At 49.9% G+C, this 12,220-nt stretch overlaps 1 protein-coding gene across 1 annotated transcript in view; it reads left to right on the top strand.

Moving 5' to 3' along the window:
- Positions 1-12,220, top strand: part of LOC121835125 (transcription factor Sp4-like) — a 35,470-nt gene that overhangs the window by 2,731 nt on the left and 20,519 nt on the right. Inside the window, exons 2-4 of the mRNA XM_042289089.1 lie at positions 4,658-4,903; positions 6,056-6,244; positions 7,666-7,836. Of these exons, the coding sequence (XP_042145023.1) occupies positions 4,658-4,903; positions 6,056-6,244; positions 7,666-7,836 (606 nt within the window). The remainder of the gene's footprint in view (positions 1-4,657; positions 4,904-6,055; positions 6,245-7,665; positions 7,837-12,220) is intronic.

The raw sequence follows: 12,220 nt of genomic DNA, 5'->3' as shown, positions 1-12,220 counted from the left end.
TCTTGTCCAAATATTTTTTTTAATCATTTGGCAAACTGCAGCAGCAATCATCGGAACTGAGCTTGAACGTCGGAAAGCTCTGCCAAACTGTGACCTACCGCTCGTGCCCAATCAGTTGGTGGCATGGTCCAACATTCTTAGACCCAACACTGTTTTTGCGCAAACTTTATGTTCACCGTAAGAGCCACAAGAGGATCACTTTCTAGTGCAGGCAATCTGCACCCAACGTTCCACCGCCTTTCCTGTCCAAACGGGCGAGCCGATATAAAGCGCCTTCATGTTTCAAAAGTAGGGCAAGGTGCGTCGATGCATGAGGCACGTGCAACGTGCAGCCCTTGGGAAGATCATGGCGGCACAGCGCAGCACTCAGCTAGATTTCAGACGCCATGTTCTTCCCAGAAGTGGCGCGTGGCACGTGCCTCGAGCATTTCTACTACAATGAATGGCGTCACTTTTCCCAGGATAGAGGGGCTTTAAGCCGATAGCGTAGCAAGTGCTGCTGAGTGGATCGTGCCACGAAAATGCACCAGGCGTTCAGGAACCTTGTCAACTGACATTGATCGAGTAACGTCGGCATGGCCTGCTCAGAGTTGCCCTTTTTGACCACCAGCCGTGCTGGCTAGCAGCCGAACGGGCATTAAATGGCCCCCAAAGGGTGTTTAACTTAAAGTCGGCAAGGGCCACGCTCTGGTTTGGCAACCATTGCCACGGCTTGGCAGCGACTTGAGAGATTTTTCCCAATCATGCAATAGATGCGACGGCCGGAGAGAGCTTGGATACCACGCATGTCACGAAGCGCTTATGTTTACTACACGTCGACACTCCATTCGCAACGGCCTTCACTTGTTTCGTATGGTAACTTTAATCCTTGCTGGGCTTCATTATTCTGTTATGTATGAGTGATATGGGATGCACATTCGAGAAGAACTGCAGACTTCACAATACCACCTGTTGTTCCATCTTTCGGCGTCGCCACTTCTTTCTTGTCGCTTACCTTCACACTACTTCCCTGGTTTCGGTTCAACTTTGTTTTTCTCGGTAAACTGTGACTGTGCAGCGCATAAGTGACTGGATGGTGTCCTGACATCACATTCTAGCGCTTTAAGCTAAAATAATTAATTATATTTTCGGCCTGTCAAGCGCCCTTTAATTGCCATAATTAATGTTTTGGGTTCAGACACGCCTTATTTTATTTATTTGTAAGGGCCTACTGGCCGTTACGGGGGTGGGTTTTTGGCTAGCATATACACATTCTGTATATACACATCCACAAGCCATTATAACACACAAAATATGTTGGCATACGAACATGGATGACCTTGAATAAAAACAACAAATAACAAACGAGGAACTATTCAAATGATATTTTGTTCAGCCAACTTTTTCTGTTTGGACTCATAACCTGCAAGGATATTACATTCAAAAACACCTTGCAGCAGGCTGTTCCATTCAGTTATGTATCGTGGAAATCAATGCAGACTTTCAGTGGCATGATCATTTCAAAGATAAGGAGGGTTGTTTGATACAGCTACCATTGTTTTTTTCTTCAAAAGTCTCCTATTACACTCAGTATTGCTTTCTATGACCTCAAATTGCTTACACTCTGGTTCATAGCCATTGCATTGCTGAGGTATTGTGGAGTTTGTCAGCTTGCCAGTGTTTTTTTCTCTTTATTGTTAGTTCATGAGTTTTTGGATTCAACTTGGCATGGTTTTGTCTCTACTTGGCTACATCTTTTGGAAAAGGGAAGCTCCACAGCCTCCAGTGTCGGCTTTTGACATTTTCTACACTCAATATTTTGTAACATTTCTCGAAACTTTATTCTTGGCATTCCTTTTAGAGATTGGAGATCAGGTCCAATGGTATGCCGTTTAAGGTGTCCTTATTATTGTGGTTCATTAATTAGCAGTAAGCTATGCAGTGTGCTAATGACAGCCCATTTGCTTGCCAAAGGAAGACTCGTCGGTGAACCGGGAACATGCATCTTGTTAAGTGTTGGTGAAACTATCTTGCATAAAATAATGGCGTATTAATAGAGAGTGGCTGTTAAATGTGCGTGCTCCCCGATTCCCCAAAGCAAAGGGGTGTATGATAAAGTTTAATATAGACTGACTGGGGGGCTCTCAAAGTAAGTGAATGAATGAAAGTACCCGTTTCCTCTTTCTCCTTTCCCTTTTCTGTTTTCAGGAAAACTGGTTCTGCACCCTTGTAAGAATAACCTCTGTCCTCTACTTTATGGTATCCTTGTTCTTTTTATTTCTTCATGCTTATCCATTACACCCTTGTGCCTCCTTTGGTTCTGCTAACGAACTGCCTTCGAGATGCCTATGCGGTGTGAGGTTAGTCTGTTTTTGGGTGTGACTCATCTCCGGATAGACAATAGGGAAAATATAATGGAGAAAGAAAGGATGTGGAGAAATGGATGCGAGTTAAGAATGGGGGAAAAGTAGTGACCCTGAGCTATAGGGACATTTGGCCACGGCACAAGACCGCATTCACGAAACGCTTCCTGGGATCTCTGTCTCCTCAAACATTCATCACTCCCAGTTGGATGCCATGGTGCTAAGAGTCGCCCAAGAGCTCCCTTTGGGCTATCGAAATATTTGGTCTGCCTTGTGCAATGCCATTAATGTCTCGTGGTGTCGTGTCTGTTTTGCCGAGGTCTGCGTGTGTGCCATTGACTACAGTGAAAGGCTCTTTTAGGTTTATGTGCGGCATTAGGAGGAGGCTCTGGCAATATTTGGTCTGCTTACAAACTGTTGTAGCAAGAAGGTCAACAGAAAGTGCATCCTCTGCGACTAGAGTTACCATTGAAAGCTGCTGTCAACTGGCAGCTCTTTGCCCAACAGTGGGGCTGCAGTGACATTTCTCTGGAGCGTAGCAGTGCATAGTGCCTCAAATGTGCATATACGACTTGTTTACTGCATTATATTGATTTATTCATTTATTCACAATACGTCACATCACCTTAAAGAGCCACTGAGAAGAAAAGATGTTCTTTTTAAAACAGAGTCGTTGGGATACGTGTGTCAAAAAATAAAGTTTACGCGAAAAAAAAACATTTTTTTGAGCAGTATTGATGGCGCGAGACACAATTTATTTGGTAGTCACCTCTTTTCCACTTGTTTTCTGTCTGCATTTCGTGCGCGTGGAGGAGAGGTGGATCGGCTTGGCCATTCCAGGCCAAGCCGATCTAGGTGGAGAGAGTGTATGACCATCTCACTGAGGTGGAAAAAGCGTATGACCATTCCGTGACGTCATAGACTCTGCGAGCAAAATTTAAAATAAATCTTTTCCCGTAAAATTTATTTCTTGATATGTGTGTCCCAATCAAACTATTTAAAAAAACGTAAAATTTTATTTTTGGTGGTTTTTAAAGGAGGCAATATTGCAAGGGAGGGGTACAAATACATTTGAGAAAAATATAAAATGCAAATCCTTGAGAAGTGAGAACGCAAAAAAGAACAAAAGTCTGGGAATGCAAGATGGGTGCACAGCTGCTCGAATGTGGAAAACAATAGCATCAATTTTATAAAGCATTATTTAACACATTGTTGAAGAACAAGGTGGCAGGTGTTGTGTCGATTATTTCTTCAGGCAGCGAGTTCCAGGTTCTACATTTGTACTCAAGCACTTTTTTTTAGGGATCACGCCTCCCTGATGAGTAGAAGGGAGGCAGTGTGTATGTGGTTCTGTCAATACCGAGGTCGTTATTTTCTTTACTCGTCCACAAGTTCCGCTTGGTTACGTCACACTTTTGTATGCGATCCTTGGCAGTTTCCAGCAGTCATGGGTTGCAAGTACCTCGGAAAGAGTGATTCTTGAGTCTGCTCGTCTTCTTTGCTAGCACTTCTACATCCGTCTGCCAGGGCCACGACCATCCATAGCTGTTGGGATATTATTGATATTAAACAGCGCACGAAAAGTCGGCGGAAGAGAAAAGGACAGTAGAACGAAAGAGCGCTGTAGACAGAAGAAGGGCCCGTTGCACAAGAAATAAGCTGTAGTAAAGTGGTCATTTGAGCTTTTCTCTTCCGCCGACTTTTTGTGCACTGTTTAATATCAGTAATGTACCAACTAGCTCAAATGACCACTTTACTACAGCTGTTGGGATATATTGTTTCGTGACAGTGATGAGTGTCACAGGAGACTAACGTCACTTTGATGTAGCTTTTGTGACGTGGCATGTCAGAAGAGCATGTGTTTCAAGATGACACACTGATGCTGCCCTTAATGACAATGCAGCTCTTGTGGTACTGATGTCCTGGATGAAAAGGGTGCTAATCACATCATTCAAAGACATGTTCAAGGCACAGCATAGCTAATTTGATAGGTTTTCTACAGAACATAGTGGGAAGCCACATCTTTCCTAGCCAAACAAGAAAACAGCGCAAGAAATTGAACAAAGGACAAGTGAAAGAAGTGCACGGACAACTAGCCCAACTTACCGCCTTGTTGATCTTTCCTAGTGCTGCAAAAGAAGTAGTTATGAAGTGGAAAGAAAGGGAAGACAGATATTTCCCCGTCTTTCTTTGCCCTTAACTTGCGTAAGCATTGCCGGCACTAGGCTAGCCTCGCCAGTGTTGCACGGGAAAGTTCGCTCGGAGTATAGTGGATGCCTTGTCGGACGCACGCCCAACGTCTGCTTCTCCCTCAGGAAGTGCAGCCCTCCCCCTTGGCCCTGCTTGCGGCCACGTGCAGCAAGATCGGCTCCCCGACGGACTCTCCGGCGGACGAAAGCAGCGGCGGCGACGGTGGCAATGGCGACGCGGGCAACGGCGCCACCTCGCCTGCCAAGGCCACCACCGCCACGGTGCTGCCCTCTGGAGAACTGGTGGCGCAGTACGTACAGGCGGCCCCACAAACCGTGGGCATCCTCAACCAGGACGGCACCGTCACACAGGTGGGTTTGCCACGCGGCTGGCAGGCTGGCCAAAACGAATAATTATAATAGAATTAATGATTTGCTCTAATAATAATAATAATTATCGAGAATAGAGTGTCCAGGAATAACCACATGGCCTTCGTGCTGGCGCAGTGAAACGTACACACACTACAAATTATGCACGAAAGTTGGAAACACAAAACAAAAATGTTCAATAATAATAATAATGAAAACAAAGTAGTTATAGTAATAATATTACTATAACAATATGACGTGACAATGACATGACATGACTAGGATAGTATAAAGATATAGTAATAATAATCTGCTGTACTCGCCCACAGGATGAGAACAGCGAGAGTCTTAGCTTTTATAACACTTTGGCCTCTCACGAGCTTTGAGTGAGCGCGCAGAGCCAGAGCACGACGGAGGGCAACAAGCGCGGGCTCGAGGCATCTGGAAGAGACTTCTAGCCATTCTAACCTTGTCCACAGCTGTAGCAGAGGGTGCAGCATCTCTTTTGTGCTCGCGTAAGGTTGTCAACTCTTTCCTTGAGCGCCCAACAGGATCGGTCGTCCCCGGTCGACGATTTGCAAGCCCTGTTGCGAGGCCTCTGAATCGTTTCTGAACATCCGGTAACTAGGATAGACACCCGAGTTTCAGGTTCTGCATAGTTCATCCTTTTCCCACAAGACGGAAATTAGTTGTAACCAAGCACGCAGCAAATGAAGAGCGCTCCTCGGTGCAAACACGTCTTCCTTGCGTGGCGCGCCTCCTCGGAAGCAGTTTGAAGTATCGCGTTTTGAGAGACAGTGCGGTCGATTTTGTTCTCAATCCTAGCACCAGTGAGTGGCAAGATGACGTCGGGTGATCCAGTCCCAGTTAGGACAGCGGTGATCCGCCAAATAAATTCTGCGCAAAAGTCTGAGCGATCTGTCCTTGTTGTCAATGTAACCGGTGGTTGGATTAGACAATCTAGTTTCAGTTTCTGTATGGTTTTTTTTTTCTCCCACGAGATGACGATTTGTCGTAATCAAATGCGCAGCCGAGGAAGAGTGCTCTTCGTGCGGCACCCCCGACCGAGAGCAACAGGTCCATCGTTTGATTGCGTGAGATCCGTTTCAGATTGTAGAGGAGTCTTGCCAACGATTCGGCCGCCTTTCTTGACAGGTGTCGACGACGTCTCAAGCCGTCAAGGCGGCGCAGCAGGCGGTGTTCTCCCCCGGGACGCAGCTGGTGGCCCAGATGACCCCAAGCGGGCAGATCACGTACAACGCCATGCCCCAGATCCAGAACATCCAGATCGACGGCCAGGAGGCCATCTTCATCCCCGCGTCCTTTACGGGAGGACACCAGCAGGCAAGCGGCGTCTGTCTCTCAAGCGTACCCTTGGCGCAAATGCACCGTCGCACAAAGCGCGTCGAACGACATTACCACATGCATGGCCGAGAGGGAACGCTACTCCATACGGAAGATTTGCGTTTAGTCTTACCCCAAAAGTTTGACGCTCAGACATTCCTAGAATGTTTGAGATTGAGTGTAATAGATCTGGAGACCAACATGACCTTGCCAAGTCAGTCTCCTGAGTGTTTGACGCTTGAACGTTCTGGGCCGAATATTTGAGACCTGATTTTCTAGGCCGAATATTTGAGACCTCGAGTGTGCAGATAAGTAGCCCAGCGTGACCTTACTGGCTCACTCTCGTGCAGCTGTCACGCCGGCACATCAACACTTGCTGCCGACGCTCGTTGCCGCTTTCTTGACGCTCATTCTTTCTTTTGTTTCTGGCACATATTTCCCGATTAAACCTGTATTGTGAAATATATGTTGGCCCATCCTTTTCCATCCTTGACAATATGTGGTGCAGTTAAACCCTTAAAGTTTTGACCGTCAAGTTTTTCTTCCCCAAAAATGTTTCCCTATTGTCGAGTCTTTTTTCTTTTTTTTTTCAAAAAATGTTTTCCTATTGTCGCGTTTTTTTTTCTGGCAAAATAGTATAAAGAAAGAGTCAATGCAGGGGTGGTCCTTAATTTTCTAGCGGGAGCACGTATAGTGTTTTCAAGCTGTTCAGGTTCGGAAGCACCAAATGAAAATATTGAAGGGGAAAAGCGTAGCGTTTCAACCATTCGGTTTCATTTTGGCACGTCTGTTTCGGCGACATTCTGCTGGTTTCAGATTAAAATCTGGAGGTACTTCGCAATGCTTGTTCACTGGGTGGCAAGTTCTCATCCTTTGAATTAAATACTGAGAAGCGTTAAAAGTCTGCATCGGGAGGCCCGACACTCCAATTGCCACTGCCGCCAGCAAAACGAAAGATTGTGCAAATGTAACGTTTATGGTTCGCGAATGACATTGCAAATAGCAACGCCTCTCATGTTGCTTGCAGTTTTTGTTTAGGCAGGCACTTTCCAATGTGCAATCGCTGTAGTACATGTATGACGGCGGCAGTGAAAGGTTTAAATAAACAAGAAGTCAAAGTCCTCTAAATGGAGGCCTCATTGGTGAACCACTCTTCGATTGTGCAAACTTTCCAAATTAAGCCCCCCAGGTGGCGGGTTCGAATCCCGACCAAGGTGCCCGCAATCTGACGGAGGCTTATGTGGAGAAGGCGCCGTGTAACCGAGCTTTCGGTTGCACGTCGAAAGATCCCCAGGTGGTCGAAATGAATCCCCAGTCCTCCGCTGGGGCGTGCCAGATGCCCGTTGTAGGTTTGGCACGTAAAACCCCCAAATTTGACTTTCGAATTAAGCCGCCGCCCCCCTTTTCCTTGTTGCCCACAGGCGATCCAGCTGACGGGGGCGGGGCCCACCCTGCTGGCCAATCAGGGCTTCCTGAGGCCTCAGGCTACGGGCTTCACCCAGAACGTGGCCATCCGCCAGGGGAACATGGTGCAGACGTTGCAGCTTCCCATCGCAGCTGCGGCGCCCATGCAGCAGACCATACCCATTCAGGTAAGGTTGCTTCTTTTAAAGACCGCTTTCATCGGAGTCGCGGCTATGTGGGCACTTCACTTCCCCATCCTGAACATGTGTTCTATGCTAATTTTAAATGCGTTAACATTGATTGCCCCGGTGCATGCGTCCCGTCTTCGGTTTAGTCGGGACCAGTCTCGCGAGGTTGGGGCGCGGTTCCCGCGGTGCTTCTTCGCTCCGTTCGTTTGCCCGTTACGTCTGCTTTTCCTCTTGCGTACAAAAGGGAAAAAGTCTTCTCGCACGTTTCCAATTACGCACGCTGTTATGTTGACACACACTCCTCTTACGACAGCACCGGGGCAGAAGGCACATGGTTTCGTTTCCCCAGCATGTGGCAACGTTTTCCAGCGTGTGGCAACGTAAGCGACAATGTAACACCAAGGCGCAGCAACGACGCCATTTGCGCGAAGCCGCCGACACCCGGGAGGAGGGCTGGCCCTTTGAAGACGACAGTATGCGGACCGTGGGCAGTGATCGAGGGGAGCTGTAGCGGCTGCATACGAAATCGCCGATGCCCGGGAGAACGAACCGGCTCTCCGAAGACAACGAAGCGTAGCGACAACGGCGATTTCAGCATCATTTTTTGCGTCAAGAAGCATAGTTGGAAGGGTTGGCAGCTCTATTTTCGTTTGTTAATGTAACCTTTCCAGAACTGTTGCTCTGTGTCAAAACGTCCCCGGGTCGTCCCTCTTCCGCTTTGTGTTTTTGCGACGACTGAAAGAATCCATGGGCACACTGGCCGAGGCCAGCGAGCGTCCCGCAAAGTTACTTGCGGCCCCCCCGTTTGACAAGCGACGTGTGTGAATAGGAGCAGTTGGTTGGCAACGTGGGTGTTTGGCAGCCAGCCAACTCTGCTGCCCTCTGCATGGACAGAAAATCCAAGTTAGCTTTGGTGAGAACAAAATTCGGCTTTAAAAACAGCCTACCCTTTGCTGTACCAGCGTGGCAAAGGCAGTGGTAAAGGAGAATGTTATGCGTTAGTATGGAGACGCTGTGTGCAAATGCGGAGGCTGGATGTTGCAAAGCGGCCCCGTGTTGTGCGAGGTAAGCGCGTGAGTGCGTCGATGCTTAATGGCGGGCGCCGTCTTCCGCGGTCATGGTGTAAATGCGACTTTCTCGACTTGTTGCGGCGTGAGGTGCAGCAGACAGAGCACGAGGCTTCCGTTGCTGGCACCCAACCGCATATGGCTGTACTCCGTGTCACTAGTTGCATGCAGTACAACTGAAGGCAACACCAGGCGGGGGAGGAAGGCCAAGCACTAGGAAGACTGGGGAGGAGAGAAACCTCCTCGCCTCAAACATTCCTAGTGCTCTGTTTCTCCCATTGCCCTCCTCCCGTCCCGCCTTCCTAGTGCTCGCCCTTTCTCTCTTCGCCCGGCGTGGCCTTTGCCTACACTGCACACTAGTGACACAGAGCATAGGCGCCAGCGACGTAATACATTCCGCATTAAAAATTCTCTTTGCCTCGGCTGTATTTAGGTCGCGCAATACCTCGCTCACCGTTTCTCTTTCTTAGTAGTCGCTCGAGGAGATATGGGTTACAATTCCCTGTAATGCACTTCCCGTTATGAGGGAGCGTCGCATAAAAATTGATTGGTTACGAGAGCCAGCCGCATGCCGACGCAACTCTCGTGGCCAGTCTCTGCCCCTAGGTCGCCTCGAGTAGGGGACGTAGAGAACCTGGCACTTGTGGGATCTTGCTACCAACACAGGTACCGATAGAGTAACCAAAGAATTATCTCAACAGCGGCGATATCTCAAAGGAGACGTCAAACCTAGTAGCACGGTCCCCACATCTCCGCCGCAATATAGACGAACGTTTAGGGCTAGATTACCGCGGGTCGGTTCGATTAATTACCTCCGTCGGTGCCAATGATCGTCTACCTTGTCTCACTCTCTCGAATATAGCGGAAGAGAAGACACACGTACCAGAGTAAGGACAGAGTCCAAGAGCATTTATTGGAACACTCTTAAAATGAACTACAATGTCCCCATCCAAAATGCCCCCCGCGCCGGCAAGGTAAGAAAAGGTCCTTACCTGGCGAGACGCGGGGTTCCGGAGAGCCAAGACCGGGGAAGCATCGGAGAAGTCGCCGACACACGTCCTATCTCTTTCGCGGTCACCCGGACGAGTCCCTTTCCCGAAAGCGGGAAAACAAGAGGCGAAACCTCCTCGCCTGTCGGCAGTGATTCGCATCCGAGCGGGGGGACGGAAAGAGGTCCCCCCGGGAGAGAGTGAGAGGAGGGCCCCCCAAGCCAGGCGGCCCTCCGCCTCACGAACAGGTCGGAGCTCACGGCGAAGAAGGCCGAGCGTTCCGACCCGCGGCCGTTATCAAAGCCATCGGGGAAGGGAGACCAGAGGAATCCCCACATCCCCCCCTCCTTAAAACGGTAGGTGGGTCTCAAGAAAGAATAAAGGAGGCCCACCTGCTCTCATAAAATAATATATATCTCTCTGCGCACCCCCAACAAATACACGCGACACCCAGCGCGCGTCTTCACAGTGTCCGTCGTCAACAGCTCAGGCACCAGGCCGAAGAAAAGGAAAGTTCCAGTTCCAAGCACTTGACAGCCGCCGCCACAGCACGGCAGAGCATCACAGGCACCGCGCTGACGCCGCTGGACCCAGGTGTCGCGGTACGAGCTGGCCTGCAGTGGGGGGCAGCCAGGCCGTCGTGAAGGCGGCAGCACCAAAAAAGACCGACGACCGCCGCCCACCAGCGGAGACCAGCTGGGGAAGTCCCAGACACGCTGCCCGGGGGGTTCGGCGCCATCTCGGCCGCAGTGGGCTGGTGAAGGGGGGGTGGACGACCTCGGAGCAGACCTGCGAAGTCGTTTTGCGCCAGCAGCCAACACGCCCAGAGCCGGCCGTAGACCTCCCGAAAGGGAAGAAAGGGCGCCGCCGCCTCCAAACGAGGGGACGCGCAACCGACGCTCGCCTGCCTCAGGCCGCAAAGGCGGCAAAACGGGCAGGGGCAAACGACAAACAAAAACCACAGAAAAGGTGGCCAGTTTGTCAACGGAGACAGGAACATGCCAGAGTGACCCGATTCGACACCGGAAGAAGAAGCCATAAAAAAGGGGGCCCCTCCGTTCGAAACGCGTCCACATACCATGCAAACTAATTGAGTTCGCTTAGTGTGGGCACCGGGGAGAGAGCTTCTAGGAAACATGCCGAGTTCTCAATCCATTGCGCAGGCAGCTAACACAGAGGCTGCCTACAATACCCGGTTTTATAGTTACCGGAAGAGTCCGTTGACTATAAGTGGCCAAAAACAGATAACAGTCTGCAGCTGACCCGTCTTCGGAAGTCGAGGTAAACGGATACGGGGACTTCGAAGGGGCGGATAGAAACAAACCGCCATGCATGCGCGTCTGCGAGCGGGGAAGATGCAAGTTCCCGCGCAAAATAGCCGCCATCTTGCTCCCCACGGAGGAAGACAAAAGGGGCCGCAGCTCACACGCTCAAACCTGCCAGCTCCGCCAAATATTTGAGCTAGCTAGCTTACCGAGGCTAGAAAAACATGTCTTGCACTCGATACGGCTTGATCAAGGGCTCACAACGGTATGGACCCTTCTTTTGAGGCAAGGCCAGGTTTCAGAGCAACGTAACTGCTAAGAGTCTTAGAGTCACTCTTCCACCTGGATCACGCGAGTCTGACAGATATCGCCAAAGGGCGCTCTGGCTACATGGCGCCCGGGTTTCAGAGCAACATAACCTCCGAAAGTCTTAGAGTCACTCGTCCACCCAGATACTGTCACAGTGCGCCTCAGACCGCGTAGCGCCACCACCATGAACGCAAAACTAGTGTCGTTCCTGGAGAACAACAACAGGGTGCAGGAGTACGTTGGCATCAAGCAGATACAAACCTTTCCCGAAGAAAACCCTCCGCGCCCACTGCAATACCAGCAGTGAATCCAGCGCGCGCGTCAACAGTGTGCGAACTGCTTCTCGACGCCGACGGTTACGCGGCCCGGCTCCCGGAGCCCGTCAGTAGCAGTACCAGCTACTTATCGACGTTATTGGCAGGCGTACCGTCCGACTCTGAATGAGTGTCCGCGACTACTCCGAGTCAAAGAAAACGCGAATATTTACATTCCCAGATTGCACTGCTGATCCTTCGCTACTCTTTTCTGCAAAGCCTCGCTCCCCGCCGGACATAAATGTCCACCCGGCACTCAAAAACGTCATCAAAACTTCTATATACATTTTCCCATCAGGACAAGTTGTTGGTGGCGCGCAAGGAACCGAAATACACACAGGTGAAAGGTTCGCCTCAAGCATGGAGAACAAAGGGCCTCCCGCAACAACGAATGTTGCTTGACGCACGCCAATTCAAAACAGGAACACGCGTACGAATCA

Source organism: Ixodes scapularis, unplaced genomic scaffold, assembly GCF_016920785.2.
Source record: "Ixodes scapularis isolate PalLabHiFi unplaced genomic scaffold, ASM1692078v2 PGA_scaffold11__112_contigs__length_91849675, whole genome shotgun sequence".
NCBI lineage: Eukaryota > Metazoa > Arthropoda > Arachnida > Ixodida > Ixodidae > Ixodes > Ixodes scapularis.
Note: the sequence above shows the minus strand (reverse complement) of the source record. Positions and strands in the feature narration are given on the sequence as shown.